We start from the raw sequence: 25,675 nt of genomic DNA on the forward strand, positions 1-25,675 counted from the left end.
TTTTTTTTGTCAATTAACACCTCAATTAAGGTGCGAGAATAATGCTAGTGGTAATAAATTGGACAGTTTACTTCTAAAAAATACTTACCATTATAAGGGCAATGGTACTAATTCAGGCCAACTGAAAACAACAATGAGTGTCTTGGGGCAAGTTAGTCCAGGCTCATTTTACAAAGAGAAGAGAAAGTGATGGTGCTGAAGCAAAATTCAGGTCTTTAAGGTACCACGTTAGTCTCAGCTTCCTATTAAGAGTTCATGTACATATGAAAAGACTGATGCTGCAATGACTCACCACTGCCAGTGGCAGATTTTGCAAGTCCTAATGCTATAATCAAAGGCACTTTGAGCCTATCCATGTGTGACCCTGAAAAAAGCTAGTGATCAGGTGCACTTCCTGCTTCTCCCAGCCCCAGACAACAGCCCTTCAAAGGAACTCACCCGAACATCCACCTCCATCATTTTGTTCAGGGGAACCCGTATAATCTTCATCCCAAAGTAACTGGCGGCTTTGTCAAATGCAGCGTGGGCACTCTGGGGGGCTACGCTAAAGAAAACAGTGAAATTCAATCAAACCAGGTTCAAGAGATACCATGGCTAGCAGTGAATTGCAATCACCAGGAATAAACTGCTGGTTATTTTTCCTCAAATTTTTTAAAGTGTTTCTGTTGTTTTACTTTTTGTTTTAAACACAAACAAAAAGAGGTCAAATGATTTTCTAGAGAAACCTCCCTGCTATTTAGGAAATCACTTTGGTAGCAGGAAGAAACTGGAAGTAATGCCACAGGGAGGAATCCCAAGCTTAAATCAGGGCAGACAGGTAAAAGGGGACAGAGAATTTGGATCAGATCAACGTGAGGGTGTGCTTTCTGGTGGTTGTCTATCCAAAGAAGGGCACCCCAATGAGGAGCAGGCTTCCTGGCACAACACACGCTCAGGCAGAAAATAAAAGACTGCTTGGCAGGGATGTTAAAGCAGCAGTCAAGCATCACATCGATGGTCGTCTTCATCTCTGGAAGACCACGATCCTGTGAAAAACTAAAATCTCCGTTTGTCCTACACAGTTGGGAACAGCATTTCAATGGTATTGAAAAAGGAAACCAAGTCATTTGCTTTCAGACTTCCCTCAATTACTCCACTCTTAAAATTAATCTGTTCCCTTTGAAGGAAAAAAATTGCCATCACTAAGTACCAAGTACCAAAGATGTATGTGTGAAGAAAGATGGTAGCCTGACTTCCTCTCTCACGCTTGGCGTGAATTATAGCATGAGATCACTGCAACAAAACCCGCAGTCACTGACACCTGTGGGAAACCATTAACCCGAAAGCTGTGGTATGCGCTACTGTACAAGGGAGGGGACTGAGAGAAAAAACTAAAGCAACCAAATAAAATTATGGTCATCTCTGGATTTTTAGAATTTTCCTTCCAAGAACACAGCTGGCAGGCTGAAATTTTCTTAGGGAGCACCCTGAAGCAGTCTAAGTAATTTTTATTGAACTACAATGTTAGAGGGTTTTCCTTAGGTTCCAGATAAACTTACAGTAAGTATCACAGAACTCAAAGATACAGTCCTGTTACTTTTAGAAAAAGAATCTTGTTCTTGCAGTATATACCGTGTATAAGTTTGGGGGTGGGGGTAGGAAAGGGACTATGAACTAGCAGATGCACTCAGGATTTTGCCAAATGTGAAGGGCAATGGTCAAGGGCACAGGATAGGACGGAGAGGACTGGAATTGCCAGAAGAAGCGGAAAACAGATGGTCAGGCTGTTTCACACAGAGAAACTTAAATGGGGGGAAAAGTCAGCTACACATAACACAAAATATTAGGGGGGAAAAAATTCCAAAAAGCAAAACCTGGATTTGCTGCACACCAGCAACTGTTTACATAGCATTTACATGTTAAGTACTGTAAGTAATCCAGAGATAGAGATGATTTAAGACTATAGGGAGGATGTGTGAAGATCATGTGTGAATACTACACCACTTTACATAAGGGGCCTGAGCATGGAGGATTTGGTATCCACTGGGGTCCTGAAACCAATGCTCCATGGATACTAAGGAACAACTGTACCTACATTTCTGGAGTTTTGATCCCATTCTCGAAGGCTAGTTCCCGATAAGCTTTGCAGGCCATCAAAATACTTTCTGTCCCCCCAGAGGTCACCTGTAATAAAAAAGAGAATTGGGGTAGCTATCAGCATGCACTTTCTGCCTTGATCTTGAGGGTATCTGATGCAGAGACGTTTAAGCTCTGGGATGCACACTTTAGAGCACATGCTGCTGTCTTTCAGAAGGAAAATTTGACTTTATTGGCTAAGCCCAATCTTGGCTCAGGAGAAGAATAAAACTACTGAATGATCAGAAGCTCCACACTGTATGTGTGAACAAATAAATGCGTATCTGCCCAGACCACCTGTGCACAACACACTTACATTTCTGTTGTTCATCCAATTGCAGACAGGACAGGGCATTTTATCCCCTTCCAGAAGCATCAGAGTTACTGACTGATTTAAATTTTTAATGCCCACTAAAGAATGTGAAACTGGGAAGTTATAGCTCTAGTCAACTATGCGATACATTAGAAGACCAAGAAGAGACACTCAGACATTCCAGAGTAAACTTGTGATTTTGATAAGTTTGAAAGACAGAAAAGCAAGGAGCCTCTGCTTAGTTTATTAACTTACTTATCTGAAGTCAAAACAAAAGTCCTAATATTTTTAAAGAAAAATGTCTTCCTGAAGCTAGGCCTACCTAGCCCCTCTGACACAGGCAAATTTTACCTGAGTTGATACAAAAATACTCGAGGTCATTTCCTTCATCCTGTTTGCCTCACTGGACTACAACCTCATGAAGGTGGCGACCAGTCTGTTCATGACAATATTCCTGATACCCAGCTAGTAAAGCTGACACCCATCAGACCATCAGTTAACATTTCCTAATGCCTGATTTGACTCTCAGTAAACCACAACCAATACAGGTACGCCATACCCATCTGGCTATCCTTTGGTAGCTTCTAAGAATGAAATCATTTCAAAACACACACAACAAACAAACAAACAAACACAAACAAAACAAAACACACAAAACACAAACAAAAAACACACAAAACACACACAAAAGAGCCATAGCATTGAGCTAGGTGAATATTTCCTTAGATTTGTCATCTCCAAAGATTCATACAATCTTAGAAAACTTTTCCATTTTATAGGTAAGAAAACTGAGCCCTGAGAGACTGATTCACCCAAAGTCATCCATCTTTTGATAAAAAGTAAACCTTTCTATATTTTTGTATTTAGTGTAACCCGATGAGATGAAATGAGAGCAGATGATGGCTGAAATTTCCTAAAGTAATATCCACATATAAGACAAAAATACCATAGGCTACAAAATCCAAGCGGTCAGGAGTTACGTGGCAGATTAAAAAGTCAGTCATTTTGTAACTGAGGAAGCCGTCAGGAAACACATGACCGTCATCCACACAGGCAGGTACTGAGCTGGGGCACAGGACCCTTGTTTGTAGGCTCCTGCATTTCTGCTTACAGCTGAGGTCAGTGCTGCAGATCGCAGTGTGTCCTGGGGTCCAGCATAAAACCTCAGAACACCACATGAGGAACCAAGACAGCTGTGAAGGAAGTCAGGAAAGCACCAAGTTCTCAGTGCACTGTTCTCTCACTAAGGTTCAGCAATGACCTAAGCAGAAATATTTCCAAATCCCTAGTCACTCACTTTACATGTCCTATTTTCAGTCCAGTAACAAATCCAATCAGTATCATTATCTGTTAGGCAAACAATGGTGTACTTTGGACTGTAAAAGCAGGAACACCTAAATTCTGCCTCTGATTTTAATTTCTGACCCCAAATTCTGTGTTCAAATTTTGCTGCTGCTATTTCCTCTATCCCCTGTCCCCTGTCCCACCCCTCCAAAATGGAAATCTAATTCTAAAGTAAGAAGACAGAAGCCTCAGTAACTACTTGACACGTTAGTCAACATCTTTCAACACTTTCAAAAACTCTCACCCCTTATATGCTATGTCAGAAAACAAGAGTAGAACAGGACCTACTGGGAAATTTTTCTTTTAGATACTCTTTGGACCTGATGGCATTTGTACAAGCCAAGACTTTACTGCAGCAACCAAATTTCTTTCAGTATATAAAGTCACCTCCCACTCATTCTAACTGAGGCAAATGAAGCTACAAAAAGGAAAGACAGTGTCAGGTAAAGAATACAGAATGAGAAGAGCTTAAGACCTTAGTTAGGAACAGGCTCCAGACTGCCCAGGCAGTTGGCTTTGTCTTCTGTTTCCTGCCTCTGAACTTTCCTCACCAAAAGGAGATCATCCAGAGAGAGACAGAGACAGATACACAGAAAGGCAGAGACTTAGGAGAGAACCAGAGAAACTCACATAATCCCAGAGGTAATTAGTTCTCTTATAAAAGTCTAAGTATCTGAACAGGCTGGGGATCTGAGATTCTATCTGTCCTTCTGACCCCTGACACAGCACTAGAAAAAGGTCCTAATTGGAGAGGCACGGTTTAATTGTAGCAATGCAAGAAAACAAGAGTTGGACTTTGGTATTAAGATGGAAGACTGAAACTACGTCACAGATTTTCTCTCCCTCGGTACATGAAAGAATGAAGGAAAAAAGCAGTAAAACCCTGCAATAACAACAACCAAACAAGGAGATAATCTAATACAACAAACTTCAAATACTGGTGATGAGAAAACAAGCTTCTGAATCATGGCAAAGAGTCAAACACAGTTCCTAATCCCTCCTCCAAGATATGGAAATTGTCCAGATAAAACAGCAAAATGCTGAGAATTGTCATTAATATTCCCCAAGTCTTCAGAGAAGCAAGTGGAGGGGGTTTCCTTATTGTCAGATGAGTGGGTAAGAGGGATGGCGGCTAAGGAGAAACAAGCCGCCCAGGGACAGGGAACACCAGGACTTGCTCTTTAAAGTGAAGACTCCAGGGATATAGGATGAGCTAAAGAAATAATCAAAGCCCAAAGAGTATTATTCTCTTCCAGTTAGGCAGAGTGAACTCTGGTAGGTGACTTTGAATGAAATCGCAGAAGAGGCCGAGATATTCTAACACAGGTGGAACAAAGCTTTACCCAAGCCTTCCCTCTCAGACAAGACCAGACCTGCCATGCATCAGAACAAACAGAATGTCTAGAGACAGTCACCGAAACACGAGCCAAGATGAAAGAAGATGACATGGTAACTATGCAAACACAGAAAAAGAAAAGAAGGTAGCCTGCAAAATAAAGGCCAACTCAGAAGGTAACAACCTAAGGAACAGAAGGAAATTCCTCCTGTTTCTCACTGTAGGACAATATAATAAGAACAGGAATTCAAGAAAACAAGAGCTCAGAGTGGACACTGAAATAACAGAATGAGGCTGCAGACCTAAAAAAACACAAAGTATCACAAAGCATGACTGCAGAATTACTATATACATTAGGACAGCAAGGAACATATTAAACACTGCTGAGAAGCCGAGAACCACTATGCTGATTACAGGAAACGTTTGAGGTCAATTTAGTGAATCCAGAGAAGGCAGAGACTGAAAACTCAGTGCTCTGGAGAACTGTGTCCATGTGCTAGTCATACATAGCCAAAAAGCACTAAGAGGAACGCTGGGCACACATGGAAATCTGTGAGATCATATTCTCTTAGAAAACTGAGTGTCGTAGGAAAACCATGGTGAAGAGAGGATTTGGGGGAAAGAGGCTTTCAAGTATACAAAGGTCTCACATGTAGAAAAAAATAATCATGGAACTTCTGTTTCCAGCAATATACATTATACATCTTGGGCCACCCTCCTATATGAAACAGCTAAAAGAGCCTGCTAAAACATTAACAAGTATTTTTACATCCATCCACGACTGAGCTAACATAAAGGAACACACTGAATCAAGAATTATATGATCAAGAATCATATAAGCTAAGTGTCAAAGCTGGTTTTAACTCGGAAGGTTACTGCCAACTCCTAGATCAGACTTCAAACTTTCACTTTGACAAATAAACAGGAAAGAAGTTTGGGGCCTGTTCAAGGTGAGGCATCTAAGAGGGCATGGCTGAAAACACTGACTTCACCCACACTCCTGGCAGTGAGAGAAATAAACCCCGCTGGTACAGAAGAAGATAGCAAGAAAAATTGCTATTACCCAGATACTCAGGGCAACGAAAAATAAGGATCTCTCAAGAATGTACGCTGAAACTGCTTTTATTTGAGTGTGTGGTCTGAGTTCAGACTACTTCCACAGTACAAAACTATGGGCTGAAAACTGGACTTACACTGGCTCCGATGTGGCAGTACTTCCCAGCCATTCCCCAGTAACTGGCAGAAGTAAATACAAATCTCTGAAAGAACTTAACTTCAACCATCAAAGTTAAGTTTATAGGAAAACCCTAACTCATAGGGGAAAAAAAAAAAAATCAAAGAGATAAGGATACAAGACAACATAAGTAAAACCAGAACAGAAACAAAACAAAACAAGTAAGGCTCATGGAATTATCAGACATAGAATGTAAAACAATTATGTGCAATATATTTAAATAAACAAAACATATGCCAAGGAAAGGGACTACAAAGAACCAAACCAATTAAAAAAAAAAAAAAATTCTCAAGAGTGAAAAACACAGTAAATGAAAATAGAAACCCGATGGAAGAACGAGTAGAATACACACAGTTAAAGAGGGAATTAGTAACACACCTGCGTGTATCACCCAGCTCCAATGTTTCTTAACTCACAGCCCATCTTTCTTCTACCAGCAACTGCCCAAGCCATTGCTGCTATCGAGACTATCAGTTGTTCTAACAGTTACACCTTTACAGGCTATCTATTTTGGGGGACTGCTTTTAAATATGAACTAGAGGTGTGTTAGCCTTTCTCACTCTTTCTTTCATATCTCTTAACTTTCTATTCGTCTCTCTGGGTTTTATTCTGGTTAACTTGTCTTTGTTCCATAAATTTTACTCTTAGGAACCATGAAAATATTTTACATGGCTATAAATGAACTAGGGCTGATTCTGGATCTGAAGCAGGAAATGTAAAAGATATTTTCACCAAATAAAAATATTTTGTCCAAAAAAAAGGGGGGAGGGTGGGGAGGAAAGAAAGGAGGCTTTCAAAAACTACTTTGAGTCATGCAAAAAGACATAGGAGTCAAAATTAAGAAGCTCTCACTGGCAAAAACTGGAGTAATCTGAGCATCAATCTGAGTGACAGCTATGGTAGATTGAAGCATACACAGTCCCTACAATTTATCAACCCCACCACTGACAGATATTTGAATTATTTCCAGTATTTAACTATCATGAACAATGTTGCTATGAATATACATCTATCCTGATATACACATGTACTAGCTTTCCTAGAATATATCCCAAGAAGTGGAATTTTAGGGTCATAAAATATGGATATTTTCCACTTTACTAGATAAACTGCAAATTGGTTTTGTGGTTGTTTAACCTGTACTCTCTTAAAAGTTCATAAAGAGTCTAATGGCACAGAATACCCAGGTACTGTAAGAATACTGGCATCTGTGTTACCCATTCATCTAAGTGCCATAAGGGAACCCACTTATGATTCAGTTTTTAACAGTTTTAGAATTTTTTTTTTTTTAAATGAGTGTCTGGAATACCAGATTGATTTTTCATGGTGCCAACTGAAAAGTAAAACCCAATGCTGCTTACTGGGGGAGAAAAGAGTAACTATAAAATGTTCTTGTCTTGGATGGGCCCTTCAGTAGTTTAACTTGCAGACTTTATGATGATTAGAGAAGTATGACAGGATCAGCACCTAGAGGTTACCATTATAGTACCCCGGGTTAACTCCATCTTGCATAAGCTGAAATTTAGTTTTTTCTAGAGAAGGCAATACCAGTCTGTAGTAACAAATCTCAGTAGAAGTTCATCAATCACAGTTTAGGAAAACTAACAAACATCTACTAGAAAGAACAGTTGAGAGAAGGAATCCTCGTGTGTATCTTTAAATACAATGACTCTTTCTTTAATCCTAAACCAACTAAGATTTGATTTATGGCAAAACAATATCCAGCTCAAGCAAAACAAGTATATCAAAAAATGATGAGATGCTTTGACAAAATTATACAGCAAGGAGATCCAACCAATCAATCTTAAAGGAAATCAACCCTGAATATTCACTGGAAGGACTGATGCTGAAGCTCCAATACTTTGGCTACCTGATGCAAAGAGCTGACTCATTGGAAAAGACCCTGATGCTGGGAAAAATTGAGGGCAAGAGGAGAAAGGGACAATAGGGGATGAGATGGTTGGATGGCATCACTGACTCAACGGACATGAGTTTGAGCAAGCTCTGGGAGTTGGTGAAGGACAGGGAAGCCTGGCGTGCTGCAGTCCATGGGGTCACAGAGAGTCAGACACGACTGAGCGTCTGAACAATAACAACAAAGTGGTTAGGTGTGTGGGTCAAAGAAAGAAAGGGAGGGGGAGAAAAAGAGGAGAGGCAGGAGAACTATCCTGACAATGTAAGTTTAAAGATTTTCAAAATAAAAGACTGAAGAGAAAAAAAATCTAGAAGATATTTACTAAAATGCTGATAAGACACTAATTACAAAATTGCAAGTAATCTTTAAAAATTTCTGTTCAACTGGATCTTCCTACAATAATCATGTATTATTTGTGTAATAATATGTTTTTAATAACCTTCTACTTTATGCTAAAAAAAAACACAAGTCATATTATAGAATGTCATTTGCGTATACTTACACATCCACAGGAATCTGGTCCCCCATTGAATAGGGAACAAGCCATCCTCACAATCTCTGCCTCTATCTTCCGGAGTCCGGGGAAGATGTCTGGATGCAGTGGATTACTCCATGCGAAATCTCCATAAGCCTACAGAGAAACGCAAGCACAAGTGGAGACGCTTACGTCATACAGGAAAAAGGATCAGGCAAACCATGTTAGATACAACAGGAACTGGGAAAACGGTAGGATACGTCCTCCGATCTAAAGAAGATTGAAGTGTTGTAGTGGAGGAGACAGGCATAAAAATTATTTTGACAAAGTGGTAACAGAGGAAGTATAAATGTGGTTAAAAGCACTGACTAAAAACACCCACCAGACCCAGTTTGAAATCTTAGCTTTATCTGTCACTTCTAGCTGTGTAATCTTAGGTAAATAACCTCACTGAGGCTGTTTCCCCATATGTTAACGAGGATAATCCCAGTACACAGCTGATGGGGTTCTAGCCGTAAGTAAGATAAGACACACGTAAAGCACACACACGCAAAGCACTTAGTAGAGTGTGTGGCACAACTATTTTCAGTGTGATAGCAGATCTGTGTATGTACATGAAGGTAAGGGGCCTCAAAGAGGGAGTAGCAAACATTCTGAGTGGTCTGGTGGTGTCTGTTGAGTGGAACCTTGAGCCGTGAATAGGAATTCATCATTAAGAACAGGTAGCAAGAACAAGGGAAAGGAAAACAACAAAGGAGCAAGGCACTCAGTAAACAGAAAAGGCAGCGGTTAGTGTTCATGTGGGAAAATCTGGCTCACGAAGGGACTGGCATTTTTGGTTGCATAAGCAGCTTAGGATTTGTCCTATAGACAATGGGAGTCACTGAAAGATTGTTAAGCACAGAAGTAAGGTCAGGGTATTATGTCAAAATACAGCTGAGCAAAACATGTAGTGTGTAGTAAGCTGTGCACAGTTTCATAGTTCTAATAATCAAACACAAAGACCTTAGAAAGCAACAGTCCAATGCCAATTTTGTATGACAAAGTGAGATTTAAAAAATAAATCTGATTAGAAATGGAAGAAGCTAAAGCAATTCTAAAGTCAACCAAAAAATATGAGAATTATATGAATTATAACTGAGACCACTGCTCATTCTCAGATTCTGTGATTTGAGACTCAGGAAATCATGACCAAGTTTCCATCCCTTATCTCTTCTGATCCAACAAAATATACCTTATCATTAATAATTGCAAATGATGGACTACCTTCCCTAGCAATCTGCTTTCTACACAAGGTGTCTATTAAGCCTGGAGACATAAATAACATCTTACTTTTTTACAGACTGAAGATGTCTTGGACAATGTTATGCATTTTTGTCTGTTGGGTAAGAGACACTGAACCTCTTTAGTTTTAACAATAAACTTTGCTTAAGTAATTTTTTTTTAAATTACAAGAATAAAGAGAAAAAGATGTGATCATCTAAACCAGCAGAGCCGCACACTCCTTCCAAGGACTGAGCACTTGCTCACCTTCACGAGGAGGTCGGTGAGCTCCTTCTCCCCACTATACACTGCTCCGGAGGCTTTCCCCTCTTGCCACAAGACATCTGCAGAGAAAAGGCAGACCACTGGGTCAGTAAGCAGGAGCCTTTGGGGAGACAGATTCTAAAGAAGAAACAGGGAGAAACTCCTCTGTGTACAAGAGTTGGAGCAGAACCTCCAAGGCGTCCTTACATTAAATCAAGAAAAAGAGCTTCAGTAAAGAGTGTCACAGCAAAATAAAGATGAAAGGTCAACCACTACCATCAACAACAGTGTGAAAAAGGTAGCAACAGCATCTAGGTACAATAGAGAGCGTCCACTAGTAACGTCGTCATCCCCAGCTGGCCTCTAACAGCAGAACCACTTCTTCTGTCTACACTCGTTTTCAGTTCTCTGTATGGCTCCGCTTGACCTTTTTCTGCAGTGGCTTCCACCTTCTCTCCCTTTCTAGCCAGTCAAAGGGAGTGTGGAAACTGCTATGGGCACAGTTAGCAGAAAGAGTAAGGCAAAGTGCAGAATTTCAGCACAGTATCACCAGAGCTGGAGTCAGGGAACTGAATCTCTGACTGGACAAACCATGGTGAGATGTGAGCCATCAGCATCGTCCTCAGACAAGCCTGGAAACCCATACAGAGTTAGCCACCTGCTTCCAGCAACATGTGCTGCAGCACTCAGCGTCAGCAGCACAGCCAACACTGGGAGAAGGACCAGAGGAAAGGTTCCTGACCGGGATGTGAGGTCCGACCTGCCACTATTCTCTGAGGTCCTCCCCCAGAAACACTCCCCAATACCAACAAATCCGTTCACGTGAGGGTCTCGGGTCCTTTAAGACAACATGCCTGTGCCCTACTGAAAGTGAGTGGTGAGAATTATAGAAGCACTCAAACTGAAAACTGCTGCCATGGTTCTGACAAAGCCAAGGTCCGCAGCTCCAGTGAGAGCAGAGACTGAGCAGTGACTATCCAGACAAACCCTCGTTCTCATGTGACCAGCAGCTCTGGCTTGTGGCCAAGCTAACTTTGTCCTCAGAGGGACTGGTTTGTGACAGGCACGTCTTCAGACCAGAGGTCACCTGCATTTCAAAAGTAGGGTGTGTGCTTTCATTTCCTGTTCTTTTACTGGAGCTGCAGAGTAATGGCAATGGACAGCGACTTAGAAATGGAAGGGAGGGAGACAGGAGGCAGCCAACCCAGCACTCATAATTGTAGACATCTTTAATCTACAGGTCTCAGAATGCTAATCCCTGTTTTATATCCTGTATCATTCCTGGACTGTATCTAGTTTTGTATCACCTGATCAAAAATATCATCAAAAATTCAACACATGTCAATTAGAACTTTTTAAATACAATATGGTACCCTGGATCCTAGAACAGGAGAAAGGACATTATAGAAACCCTGGTGAAATAGGAATTGAATCTGTGGTTTAGGTAACAGCACTGTACCAATGTTAATTTTTTTTTTAGTTTTGACAAATGTACCAAGCTTATTTTAGATGTTAACATCAGGAGAAGCTGAGTGAGAGGTTTGTGGGAAATCTCTGTATTATCTTTGCAGACTTTCTATAAATCTAAAATTATGCCAAATGAAAATGCCTATGTTTAATTTATTTGTAATATAATCCTAAGTTTGTAACAAACATGTTTGCATTAATAATAGTTAACATTTATTGAAATTTATTGAGTACCTATTATAAGCCAGGTATTATATGCTTATATGTATGACTGCATGTAATCGCTACAATTATCCTTTCAGGTAAGTACTACAATTACTATCCTCATTGTAGAGAGACAGATACAGAGGCATGGAGAAGTGAAGTAACTCACCTGAGGCCATCTTGTTAAGTGGCTGAACCAGATGTGAGTCAAGCCTGAGTCCATGGGCTGTACTCTTAACACTAGGCTGCTAAGTGCATTTATCCTTCCTACATGCATACATGTACATGTGTGGGCTTATTACACAAAACACCATTAACATTCTGAGAGAGAGAGAGAGATATATATATCATCTGTGTTGGTCTTTTGAGGATGAAATTATACTGACTTCTTATTTCTTCTGTGCCTCTATACAGATTCCATAATTTCTAAAATGAATCTCTATTTCAGTCTTACCACATATTTTGTCTTTCCAAAAAACAAATCTATTTTATTCAGGCTTAGAAAAGAAAATGGAACCAAGTTCCATCTTCTCTGAGATCTGCTTGCTTTATAGGTGAAGAATGAATCTAAATACAATTTTTAAAAGATGAAATTCAGCCTTTGAGACAGGAGGCGGGCCCTCCTGAACACAGAAGCACCAGGGATGAACTCTACTTAACCTCTATAAACATCCATGATGAGCGAGTGACCAGCCACAGGAAGAAGTAGGGAGCATGCATCTGCTGAGAAGCGTACCCTTCGAGCTGTATTCTTTGAGTTTCTCCAGAACGGCAGCCGGGCTCAGGCCTTGAGAGGGCAGGGCTTTCACGTAATCTTGGTCCACTTTCAGGAATGTCATGCTCTTGCTAATATCTTCCTTGGTCTTGTTCAACTTATCTTGGATCTCCAAAGGTAAGGAAGATAAAGTTAACAGGAGACAGGAGAATATAGTACTGAGAGTGAAGAACCAGTTACATCACCAAACAACCACTTGATGCTGGGCACTGCACAAGTGCTTGAGAACAAGGACGGTACTTTTTCTTAAAGAGGTACGTTGACATTTTGACCCCTTCACTGTTATCTCACCTGGACAACAGTCTCTTAAAGTCTGAAAAGTCAACTTTCTCTCGAAAGGTCAAAGATACACTCGGTTCCCCACCCCACCCGTCCCTTTCCTTTGTCACGTTGCTATCACCAATGCTTTGCTTGGTTTGCATTTGCTGAAGTCAGCACTTCTCTGTGGGCAAGAGTCAGACCTTGTTCATGCCTTGACAGCAGCTACAATATATGCACCAAAGAAACCAAGGTAGAACCATGAACAGTAGCCAGAGAACAGGCCAAGCAGCAGTAAAACAGATTCCGGTGCTTGGGCAAGTGATGGGCCCCTTCACCAGGCACGCCCAGAACCACCAGGAACTGGAGGCCTTACCAGAATCCCCACACAGAAGAGTAAGACAGACGTGCTGGGAAGAGCCAGGGAGGCTGCCATCTGTCTCCTCACGTTGGAAGCTCACACTGCCCCATTCTCCAGTGCCAGGAAAGTGGTCCTTCTGCCACATAATTTATCAACTATGGTTATTTCGTTTCCATCCTCATCAGACATGTTCTTTCATTCCTTCACTTGGTAAACATTTGTTGAACTACACAGCAGTGATACACAGTGAACAAAACAAACTCAGGCAGTACACAGCTTAGGTGGGGCAGGGCTAAGTCCTGTCCTGAAGCTTATCTGTAAGCATCACAGTCAGAAAATCAAGGTAATGAAAAGTGCTAGGGTAAGAGGGGAGGGGAGGAACAGAGCAGATGGGAAGAATACAGCAGAGGCTGCCAGTGGTAATGAGAGACTCTTGGTTTGCAGATTTAGGGAAGGGTGGCTACACATTACGACTTGTGTGTGTCACAGTGACATGGTTTCAGCCCTATGTCTGCTAAAGTTTGATGTCTCATTCCCAACATTTAGGTTGTCTCATCTCTAGCAGTGGATGATTAGAATCCAAGACGGTCTTAGATGCGGCCCTCAAAAAAACCACAGGGAAAGCCCCTCCTTTAGAACATGTCTGTAACAGTCTATCAGGCAGGCACTGGCAGGAAGACCAGGGCACACTCCTGGACAATGCCAGGGCAGCATGTGATGGACATGAAGATATTTTTTAGATTTAAATAAAGAACTGTGCTGCATAAATGTAACCAGAACTATGAAAGCTGGGCTTCCATGCACAGATGATGCTACTGTAATAAAACAGACAAAAATGACCATGAGAGGCATATGAGAAAGCACAGCAAGCACTTCCTCAAATCATCTCATCAATTCTTGCCTCAGAAGCTCCACTGCATTTTGATTTCTTCACAGCATTTATCTCAAAGGGAAATTCGTATGCATTTGCTTCCTTATTCATTTTCTGTCTTTCCTTAGTACTGAAATGTAGATTCCATGTGGGAAGGGCATGGCCTCCCAAGTGGTCCTACACTATGTCCCCAGCACCCAGAATGGTACCTACGCTGAGCAGATGCTCAATGAATGAGGAGGGACACACACACTCGCTCAAAACGAGTAACTTTTGTCTCTGCACCTCAACATCTGCATCTGAAAGTTGAAAGGTGATTATACATTTTCTAAGTACCTTCCAATGCTGTTGTATTTACTGAGTAACAAAATTGAATAGTAACTTCCAATGCTGTTATCATATAAATTTAATGGGTTCTGGAACCCCAGCATTCATTTGTATCAAAATTAGAAATGGAAGGAGCAAAGTGTAAGGAATAAGGGCAGGGGAAAAATACAGGAAATGATAAGGGGAAACACTCTTCTCCCTTGTAATCAGCCTGTCCTCTGTATCCTTCTTCTCCCCTGCTCTTTGTTCTCTAAGGACTACAGCAGATTGATTTTAGGGCTTAATATGATTAAGGGTCAAATAAAAGCCCTCATTTCTCTCCTTCTCCAGCCGTTACTACTTCCACTTCCCCACAGGAAATGAACCTAAAAATACAAAGTTCTGGGAGAGTTCACACAGTGGTCTGAATGAACATCAGTCAAAGGCTGGAAGTAACTGCCGTCTTTTCTGATTTGGCCAGGCAAGGGGGAAAGGAACTGAAAGCCAAAAAAGAAAGAAAGCTTGCAGGAAAGCTGAGGGGGAAGGTGGGAGGCAGGGGAGATGACGCCATCAGGGTCGTGTGCCTTCGTTAGAACCCGCAGAGGGGCCTGCCCTATTTGTCTTCATCTGTGATAAAGAACCCGTGGGAAGGCAGAGGTGACTGTCTCATCCTGAGCATGGGTGAGGTCAGAGAGGAGCCAGTGAAGGGAGCAGACTAGACTACAGATACGAACAAAGAGCAAGAGAACAGCTCTGCTCTCTAAGTTTCTGAACCTGGGATCAGCAAACTACAGGCCTAATCAAACTACAGGCCGAGTGTGGACTGTGGCTGTGAAGAGATTCTTGCTGCAACACAGGCCCACTCCTCCACCCATTGTTCTACTGCTGCTTTCCCTCCACAGGGACAGAGCTGAAAAGCTGACAGATGTGGCGTGGCCTGCCACGCCTAAAACGCTTCATATCCAGCCTGTTACAGAGAAAGCCTGCCAACCCTGAACCATGTAAGCACTCAATCCCTGCTAAGTATCTAAATTCAGCTCAGCCAAATATTGCTCTGCTTCCCTCGTAGCTTAGTTGGTAAAGAATCTGCCTGCAATGCAAGAGACCGGGGTTGGATTCCTGGGTCGGGAAGATCCCCTGGAGAAGGAACTGGCAACCCACTCCGGCATTCTTGCCTAGAGAATCCCCATGGACAGAGGAGCCTGGCAGGCTACAGTCCATGGGGTCGCAAGAGTTGGACACGACTCAGCGCCTAAACTACCACCACCAAATACTGTTCCAAAGCTTCCTGTCACTTCTGTCGGGTTGTCTAATTTCAAATTTTTCCTGAACAGACATCTCCTTTCTCCTCTGGTCAAATATGGTGGAGAAAGTGTCGTCACGCTTCTCACTTGTGGCACTTCCGGCGTTGAGTCTGATGGGTCTCCGCTGTGTGGCCTGTCCTGCGACTGGAGGATGTTTAGCAGCATCCCTCGCCCCTGTCCGCTCAGTGCCCAGAGGACTCACCTCTGGGTGATCAGAGGTGAGTCATTTGATGTGATCAAATGTTTCTTGGAGATGGGGGACAAAACGCACCCAATCCCCCTTGAACTCCTAGTTTTAGTAAATAGAAAGAGGTGTGATGAACATGGGGGAGGAAAGCAGTAGGGAAAAGTGAAATGACTCTGCTTACCTTACGACCAATGATAGGCATCTTCCGGATAAGCTTAAAACATCTCTTCTTAAACCTTGACCATAAACCTAAAAGAAACAAATGGTTCTATTGAAATTCCCATGGATTATGACCTGATAGTCATAATGTATGAACTATTGAATATTCAGCATGTCCTCTGTAATCACACTTGCCTTCAGATTACAAAGGTAAGTTTCTTAAAACAAAAAAACAACTTTTAATTTTTGAACAAGTAATATAACATGGTTCAAAAAAATAAACACACACACACACTCTCATCTATCCCCCAGACCCTCATCCTACCCCCAGCTTAGTACAACTACTACTAGTTTCTAGATACCCTTCCAGAGTTTCTGTATGCATATACAAGCAAGAGGGAAGACTTGTTCTTGTCTTGTCTCTTTTACACAAAAGGTAGCATACTCCAGCACTGCACGAGACCTGTTCTACTCAGCAGCAGTCTTTTACAGACCGGTGCTCCCTAATGCAATCTTACAACTGTAGAGTATTCCATTAGATGGACGTACCTTAGTTTATTTAACCTGCCCTTTCCTGATGGAAACTTAGGTTGTTTCTGATGTCTGCTGTTACAAACCACGCTGAAATGGCTCAGCCTTGTAACACATGCTGTACTGCATGAGAGCATATCTGCAGGATAAGTTCCCAGAAACACAACTGCTGGGCCAAGCATACCGCAGACTTCCTTACCTTCCCAAGGTTGCCAGGCGCCCAACACTTCTCTCCCCTGCCTCAAAATAAATGACCAACCCATGCATCTTCTCAGAATCTGTGCTCTAGTCTCTCATTCAACACATATCCCAACAACATTTTCTGGACCTAGAAAGGCTTTCAGATATCATGGACACCAATCAGACTTCATTCTGTTGGGCATAGGACAAATCTGAAATCCTGATCCTGTAAATTACAATTATTATAAATACATGGCATCTAAATACACAGTCATGCCTTTTAATGAATTCACGTTCAGTGTATCTCAACTGACTCCAACAGCAAGATTTTGAGGCTGGCATAGAAGGCACTACCTACTGTCCAAGGGCAGCTAAGGATCAAAGCATTAATAACTTGCTCAAGGCCGAGGATCATATCAGTGATGGGGCAAGGATTTAAATGAAGTCTCTGTGTTTCTAGTCCTAGACTCCTAGGACTCTATACTGCTTCACATGCACAACAGAATTTTCGGTTATCTCAAATGAGTTTCAAAGGAATCTAGACCTATGCTTTCTGCAAGGATACAAGGCATGAACTGAATGAACTTTGCTGCTTTCCTAGGAGATATGGGGATTCCAATTTCCTTGCCCAAAAGCAGCTTTCAACAACCAAAGAAGGTGTCTCCACCACCTACGGGTATTTATTAAATGGTGCTATGCATCTTTACTAGTAGTGTTTGCCTAGGGTGCATCCGTAAGTGCCTAGCACTGAGGTTGACACTCTATAAATGTCTGGGACAAAAGCAGGTATCTAAGACACAGGCTGACTAAGACAAAGGGCTGAAACCAGTTACTTTTTGCTTAAATTTTAGAGTATTTTGTTTCAGTCCTGAAATCTTATGGTACACAGAATACTGTATTCTCTTCTCATTTACAGCATTTCTACATTATTAAAAATTCTTCCAAAGTGTATTTTTAAATGTCACCACAACAATCCATCAAACGAGCAGCATTTAGTGTTAGATGGTTCAGCTGCTTGTTATTTGATTATTTCTAACAGTGTTAAAGCTGTAAAGATTCAGAACTACTCCCTATTTTAATGGATAAAGCAATTAATTAATGAGGTAGAAAGAAGTCTAAAAATCAGCAAGCTGAATCAGGTGTCTGAAAGTACATTCATGTGACTGGGAGGAGGAGAACACATAATTTTGTGAAACCTGTGAGATAACACGGTACAGAGTAAAAAGAACAGAATACAGATCAGACAAAGAGAAATTAAGAATGAAAAGACCATGTGGTCGAGACCTAAAAAGAGTATCTCCAAAGTAAAAACCAAGAACTGGGAGAGTGGGACTAACAGAAGGTGCACCACTGTGCACAGAATAGGCAACTAGTGAGAACCGACTGTGCAGCTCAGGGAGCTCCAGCACGGTGCTCTGTGTGACCCAAATGGAAAGGAAATCAGACAGACATGCATACGGACAGCTGATTCACTCTGCTGTACAGCAGCAAGTAACACAACAGTGCAAAGCAACTACACTGCAGTAAGAGTTAATTCTTTAGAACAGTAAAAACCCCCAGAGGTCCAGAAAGAAAAGTAACGAGAATGTTTTAAGGTAATCAAATAGGAAATGCCAGTGTGACAACAACAGTGCATGGCTCTTTTTAGTTTACAAATCCCTTCACACCAGTGATGCCACTCAAGCCTCACAGCACTCTCTGACTGGGTAAAGCAGTATAAGTATGCCCATTTCACTGCGAGGAAGCAGGCTAACAGGCTTAAGGGCACTGCCCAAGGTGCCATGGCTAGAAACCTCCTCCAACCACAGAACTCTGATGTCTACTGATGAACTACAGACAATCCCACAGGTAAAACCAACATCAGTGAGGAAGGATGTGAGCTGATAACCACAGAGAAGTAGAAGAGAGATCACGCCTTAGAAGACTGCCAACCCTGCCCTACCCTCCTGCCGTGTCCAGTTCTTATCTACCTGTGTCCATGCTGTGTTCCACAATTACCCTCTCTCCCTCAGAAGGGTACGCAGAATTTGAAGATCAGCAAAATTTTTCACTAGTCAGACTTTAGACTCCTCTAGGGCAATACACCAAAAGGAACTTGATGCTCACTAATACACAGAACACTTCTACGTGAGCAAGGTGCTAAAAAAATTGGCAATTCTATCAAAATTTCCTGATCTCTGGAGGAAAGACATTTCTATCCTTGTCTAAAGTTCAAGTTGGAAGTTATAAAATAAAAAGTGTGTTGTGTATTTAAGCAATATGAAATTGCCAATATTCAGCAATTTTCAACCTACGAAATTAATTTTGTATAATTCAGATATAGAAAGAGATGGGTGCATGCATGATCAGTTGCTCAGGCATGTCCAACTATTTGCAACCCCATGGACTGTAGCCTGCAGGCTTTTCTGTCTGTGGAATTTTCTAGGCAAGAATACTGGAGCAGGTTGCCATTTCCTACTCCAGAAGATCTTCCCAACCCAGGGATTGAACCTGCATCTCCTGTGTCTTCTGTATTGGCAGGCAGATTCTTTACCACTGAGCCACCTGGGAAGCCATAGACAGACATACAGATACATAAACAGTGGCTATCTCTAGGTAACAAGATTTCAATTTTATTCTTATGGTTTACCATATTGCCTGATTTCATACAATGAAAATGTACTGCTTTTATAGTAAGAAAAAATGTTACTAAAAACCATGCAATGGCTTGGAGTTCACGAAGATTTAGATGGCACACACCATTAACACACTGCTAGTGTTAGTTTTCTCATGGCATGCTCAGAGCTGGCACACTCGTTTCTGAACACTAAAGGCAGGTAGGTAAGTTCCAGGACCTCAGATGGCTGAGCTGCTACTATGGGTTAAACAAACTGGACACGGGCACTGTGGGCTGCACAACGGAAAATACAAGTAAATACCTAAAGCTAATACCCAGCATATTGAAGAAATATAAACCTCAAGGTCTCTGACCTTGACTCCGGTCTGACCAAGGTCTCTGACCAAGACCAAGTAAATAGTTTCTCTAACAGGAAGACATGCTTATGATAGTGAGTAAGTAAATCTGTAGTTCAGATTTACAAATGCGCCACTTTAAAAGGAAAAGCACACAGAACAGTGAATGCCAGGAGCTGAGGAGAGAAAGTAGTGGGAAGTTCAAGTTTCATGGGCACAGAGCCTAAAATTATGAGAAAGGTGGTGGTGATGGCTCCCTAACAATGTAAGTGTTCTTAATGTCACAACTTTCCACTTAAAAATGGGTAAAATGATACATTTTATGTTCTATATATTTCATCACAACAAAAAAAGCAAGAACTGCTACTCCTTAGAACCCTCTGGAATCAGACAGAATGGTGGGCGGCACTGAATCAAATGCTTCCCAGGAAAGGAATAAGCCTGAGCAGAAGGACAAGGGTTGCGTCTGTTTCCAAACCATGGAGCAGATGAAGCACAAGGGTTAGTCTGTCTAACCTGTCATGAATTTGTGAGAAAGTTTTGCAAGCACTAGGAGCAGAGACTGAGGACATTTCACCTCTACTTTAATTAAGCGCAATGCTAACTCTGCTATAACTTGGCAATGTGGCACAGTGTTACCGGATGGCTGGCTAGTCATCATGGTAAAGGGATAAAACAGAATCTGGCCTCTAAGCTGACTTTCCTAGGGGAAGAAGAAAAAAAGCAGAAAAAAATATCAGTTGAAGAGCCTCTTCAAATAGATGTTATCAGGGAAGCAAACAGTTAATGGAAATTTTAAACAGATGGGAAATGATAAGGAAGTCTCATCAATGTTTCTAACTCAGATACCCTACTGTGGGTGAGGAAGGGGTGCAGGGGCGTGTACGGAACACCCATCACCTCTCCTACTGCTGACTTACCCAACCCAGCCCACAGGGGAAGAATTCGTAAGGAGCTCACACACAACCAGGTGGTAGGCGGGTGGAGGGGGTGGTGCAGGGAAAGTGAGCAGGGTCTTAGGAAGATGAAGATGAAGATGGACAAACTGATCACTACAAACTTCTCAGTTTCCACACTCCCTGAGGAGTGGCCTTCTCTTCCCATCAGTCTGGCTGCCGGAGTCCCTGCACAGGAAGTTCAAAGGGTACTGTCTCCTGACAGCAGAGGTTCAATTCTAAGAGGACAGGGACCCTGTATTACTTGTACTGTAGAGATAGCCCTCGAAGAAGGCAATGGCACCCTGGAGTACTGGAGTACTCTTGCCTGGAAAATCCCATGGATGGAGGAGCCTGGTAGGCTGCAGTCCATGGGGTCGCTAGAGTTAGACACGACTGAGCAACTTCACTTTCACTTTTCACTTTCATGCATTGGAGAAGGAAATGGCAACCCACTCCAGTGTTCTTGCCTGGAGAATCCCATGGACGGGGGAGCCTGGTGGGCTGCCATCTATGGGGTCACACAGAGTCGGACACAACTGAAGTGACTTAGCAGCAGCAGAGATATCTCTAGAGCATGGCAGTGCCTGACACACAGCAGACATTCCCATGGTCGCTGCATGGGTGCTGTTCTAATTTCACATAATCTTTATTGAAAAAAAAGCCTACAATGAAAGCAATAAATCCATGCTTGGAGAACTCTGGGTGACACAATTATGTTCTAGGCAAGAAAGTAAAAGTGAAGAGGGTTTGAGCCACACTCTGGATCCTTATGATGACTAATCTCTCAGGGGTTTTAATGTAAATTGCAAATCCAGAAAAATCAACATAAACAGTTACAGTCACACAAGAGTCCTATTAAAACGTTACCAGTCAGAAGGCAATGCCCTTTCTATCTAAATAGATTTTAAAAATCAGAACCAAACCAACCAGGCAAGAGGTTAGCCCAATCCGTTCGCCCCGAGTTCCAAAGCTGGGGTTCACTCCACTGTACCTTTACAGAGGGGGCAGTATACTCACTCTCTGGCTGGAAGACAAACTCATACACCCAGACTATCAGCAGAGTCCACACGACACTCCACACAATCAGCTGCCAGGGCTCGTACTTGGTACAGTGCCCATTCACGTAGTTCTTGGCCTTTGTGGAATATACTTCCAAAATCTCAAAGTAGGGCTCAAAGGCCTTCTAGAAATACAAAAGAAAAAAAATATTACTTTCAGAGAGAGAAAGGAAGTCTGTTCTTAGTTTGTTTTTCAACCTTATGTTTTCAAGGGCAAGGCCATTCATGATGTGGCCCTACCCCAGCAGTAATCTTATCATCCTCTGAAGTCCGCAAAGCTTCTGCTCCAGGAACTGCAGCGGACACTGCCCCTTAACAGACACATGGACTTTGACAAAGTTTTTGATCCTCTGTCTGTAAAATAAAAGGTTAGGCTGGGTCATCATTTCAGTCTAAAACTTCTGGAAGACTGCAGGATTTACTGTCCTACTGTCTTCTTTGTTGGCTGCACCGGGTCGCTGCAGGGGCACAGGCTTTCTCCAGCTGTGGCACATGGTCTTAACTGCCCCACGGCACGTGGTATCTTAGTTCCCCGACTAGGGATCGAACCCACATTCCCTGCATAGGAAGTGGATGCTTAACCCCTGGACCACCAGGGAAGTACCCATCCCATTATCTTAACTCAAACTAATCCTCTCAATATCTTTCTCTTCTTCTCTTCTTTATTTGAATCTTTCCCGTTCTTTAACCCAAAAGGCAAACAGACAATTCACTGGAAAAGTCCCCAATGCTGGGAAAGATTGAGGGCAGAAGAAGAGGACATCAGAGGATGAGATGGCTGGATGGCATCACCAATGAACATGAACCTGGGCAAACTCCAGGAGATGGTGAAGAACAGGAAGGCCTGACATGCTGCAGTCCATGGGGTCGCAAGGAGTCAGACACGACTGGGCAACTGAGCAACAACAACACAACCCGAAAGGCAGCAGACTGTTTCTGTAAAAGGCCACAGGCTAAATATTTTAGGTACTACAGGCCAAACAGTTTGTGTCACAACTACTCAGCTCTGCAACCACAGCAAACGCAGCCACAAAACAGAGGGTGAAGACTTGAAGGGAGCCGTGTTCCAACAAAATTTAATTCCAGATGCTAAAACTTGAATTTCATGTAATTTCACAATCACAAAATACCTTTTTTATAAAAACAGTTGCAAAATTAAAGTATCATTCTTAGCTCACAGGCTATACAAAAACAGGCAGCAGGCAAGGTTTGGCCCATAGGCCATAGTCCACCCATCTCTGCTCTAAGGTCCCATTTGACAAAAACTCTTAAGGCAAGGAACTGTATCTTATGACATGAATCATTCACAACAGCTAGCACTAGCAAGAAAAAAAAACCCTCTCCTCTGAAAAGTCACCAGAATACCCAACTCATGAGAGTAAATTCACTCGTGCCTCAACACAGAGCTTATGACAATGTGCCATGCAGTCGACTCATGATCTTCATCTCCCTGCATGGTTGGGGACCTGAAGATTGACCAGATCCCAGCCATATTCACAAGCCCCCCAAGTGCCCCAGACAAATTAAGTTCATCTTTAGTTTGCCATTCATTCCCTTCCTCAACATTTATGAAGCTTCTCCAGTGTTTAAGACATTAAGCTGGGGGAACATCAAGGTAAACAGTGTAGCTTCTTGCCCTTACAGAGCTTAGAATCTAATGAGAGAGGCCATACATACACACGCAGACACACATGGGCACACGCATAAATAAATGAGTAATCAGAACTACTCAGGATAAACACTATAAGAAGGATGCTAAGACAGATCACTAAGGAAGCCCTACCTCTCTCTACCTGTGGGGAGATGGGGAAGACAAGACAGAGGATAAAATCTATAGAATGACCAAATAAAAGTCTCTAGGCAGAAAAAACAAAAACTCATACCCAGAAGACAGAATAATAGCGGCAAATGCATCAGGGAGCCTGGGAATGGCAAAAAGCCCTGTGCAGTAAGAGCACACACAAGATGAGGGCAAAGACCGGACTCTGTCTTCTCCAGAATTCATCCTCAGCACCCAGCATGGCGCCTGGCAGACAGGCTGTATCGAACAAAGGCTGGGACAGTGGCTGACAGAGACCAGGTAAATGAGGGAACACATCAAGTTACAAGCGAACCGAGGCTAGGAGGAGAACACTAGGTCCGGATTTAAAATGATCTTAAAAAAAAAAAAAAAAAAAGCACAGATGGAAGCATAAATTGACAGGTACTTTTGTAAGTGATTTGTCAGTATCTATTAACATTTTACGGAGAAGGCAATGGCACCCCACTCCAGTACTCTTGCCTGGAAAATCCCATGGGAGGAGCCTGATAGGCTACAGTCCATGGGGTCGCTTAGAGTCGGACACGACTGAGCAGCTTCACTTTCACTTTTCACTTTCATGCATTGGAGAAGGAAATGGCACCCCACTCCAGGGTTCTTGCCTGGAGAATCCCAGGGACAGGGGATCCTGCTGGGCTGCCATCCTTGGGGTCGCACAGAGTCGGACACGACTGAAGTGACTTAGCAGCAGCAGCAGCAGCAGCAGCATTAACATTTTAAATGTACATTCATTTTGACTCAGTAATTCCAATTTTGGTATCTACCTGTTTGTATCTATGTGCATGTTCAAGGACATACACTTTGTGACAGCAAAAGAAAAAAATATAAACAAACATAAACATCTACTGATAGAGAAACAGTTAAATAAACTATAATATATACATTTTATATATCCATACTTAGCAGCATTAAAAAGACAGATTTAAATGAACCACAATGAGAAATTTCCAGAACACGGTGTAGAGTTTAAGAAAAAAGCAAACTGAAGAACAATTAAAAACAAAACAAAATGCATGGGTTATTAATCAAGAGAGCAATTTTTTTCTAAGATAACTTCATGGGAAAGGAATAGAAACAGGACAGGGATTATAGAGACAAAAAATTTTAGTTAAGAGGATTGTTGAAATAGTCCAAAACAGAAATAAACTGGGTTTGACAAGAGCTATATATCAGGGCCAAAAAAACAGCACAATTTGAAAAACAATTTTAGAAGTAGAACAAACAGGGTTTAGTAACTTATCAGACATAGGAAGTATGGAGCGGGAAGCATACAGATAATTCCAGATTCTCAAATTCTCGTTTGAGAGACTGGGTAAGCAGTGACAGCATTAACTGCGGTAGACAAGAAGAGGGGAGGGAGGGAAGCTGAAGATGGAGGAGGAGATTGTGAAAAAAGACAATGCTGCTGCTTTACATTCCTGTTGGCAATCTACATGCCATGTTCTAGCAGTAGCATGAAAGCTTAGGAGGAGGGTGGATGGCTCAACTAATGTTTGCTGAAAACATTTGTGCCCTTACCAATTAGGCTGTGGCATACAGTAATTAGCACTGGGCAATTCCTGGGTCCCCAGAGGGCTATCCATAGAAACACAGCTTATTTGCAACCCCCTCCCCACAGTTCTTGGTGGTCATTCCCTAGAGCACACTGTTGCTATCAACAATCAATGCTGCACAGCAGTGGCAGTGCCGGCTGAGACCTGAGAAAGAGCAGAGGAGTCTACCATCATCGAAGGTATGTCATAATTTCGATTATTACAGAGCATCTTCTAGTGTTAAAGCTGTGATAAAACCAAATGGTTAAAAGTGTGCATGAACGGGACGATGGGAGAACCATCATTCCAGCTTTGCAGATCAGTTTTCCCTCTGGTGATTCTAGCTCCTAGTTCACCCATAAAATAAGAGGTTACCAATGTCAGAAGATAACTGGATGTTATCATAGCACTGACTGAACAAAAAAGTAACATACTAGTATTAGGCAAAGGGCAAAGGATCAGCAAATGCTGACTATTAATAATTCCATTGTTAAAAGCCTATTAAAATACAAAG

At 42.1% G+C, this 25,675-nt stretch overlaps 1 protein-coding gene across 2 annotated transcripts in view; it reads right to left on the reverse strand.

Annotated features, from left to right (window-relative positions):
* SGPL1 (sphingosine-1-phosphate lyase 1) overlaps nucleotides 1-25,675 on the reverse strand; it is a 53,956-nt gene that overhangs the window by 9,732 nt on the left and 18,549 nt on the right. For both annotated transcript variants that reach the window (XM_070364934.1, XM_070364933.1), the window contains exons 3-9: nucleotides 21,770-21,935; nucleotides 16,174-16,241; nucleotides 12,667-12,814; nucleotides 10,263-10,339; nucleotides 8,760-8,888; nucleotides 2,075-2,163; nucleotides 439-544 (exon numbers count right to left, since the gene is read on the reverse strand). In XM_070364934.1, the coding sequence (XP_070221035.1) occupies nucleotides 439-544; nucleotides 2,075-2,163; nucleotides 8,760-8,888; nucleotides 10,263-10,339; nucleotides 12,667-12,814; nucleotides 16,174-16,241; nucleotides 21,770-21,935 (783 nt within the window). The remainder of the gene's footprint in view (nucleotides 1-438; nucleotides 545-2,074; nucleotides 2,164-8,759; nucleotides 8,889-10,262; nucleotides 10,340-12,666; nucleotides 12,815-16,173; nucleotides 16,242-21,769; nucleotides 21,936-25,675) is intronic.

Source organism: Bos mutus, chromosome 28 (assembly GCF_027580195.1).
Source record: "Bos mutus isolate GX-2022 chromosome 28, NWIPB_WYAK_1.1, whole genome shotgun sequence".
NCBI classification, from domain to species: domain Eukaryota; kingdom Metazoa; phylum Chordata; class Mammalia; order Artiodactyla; family Bovidae; genus Bos; species Bos mutus.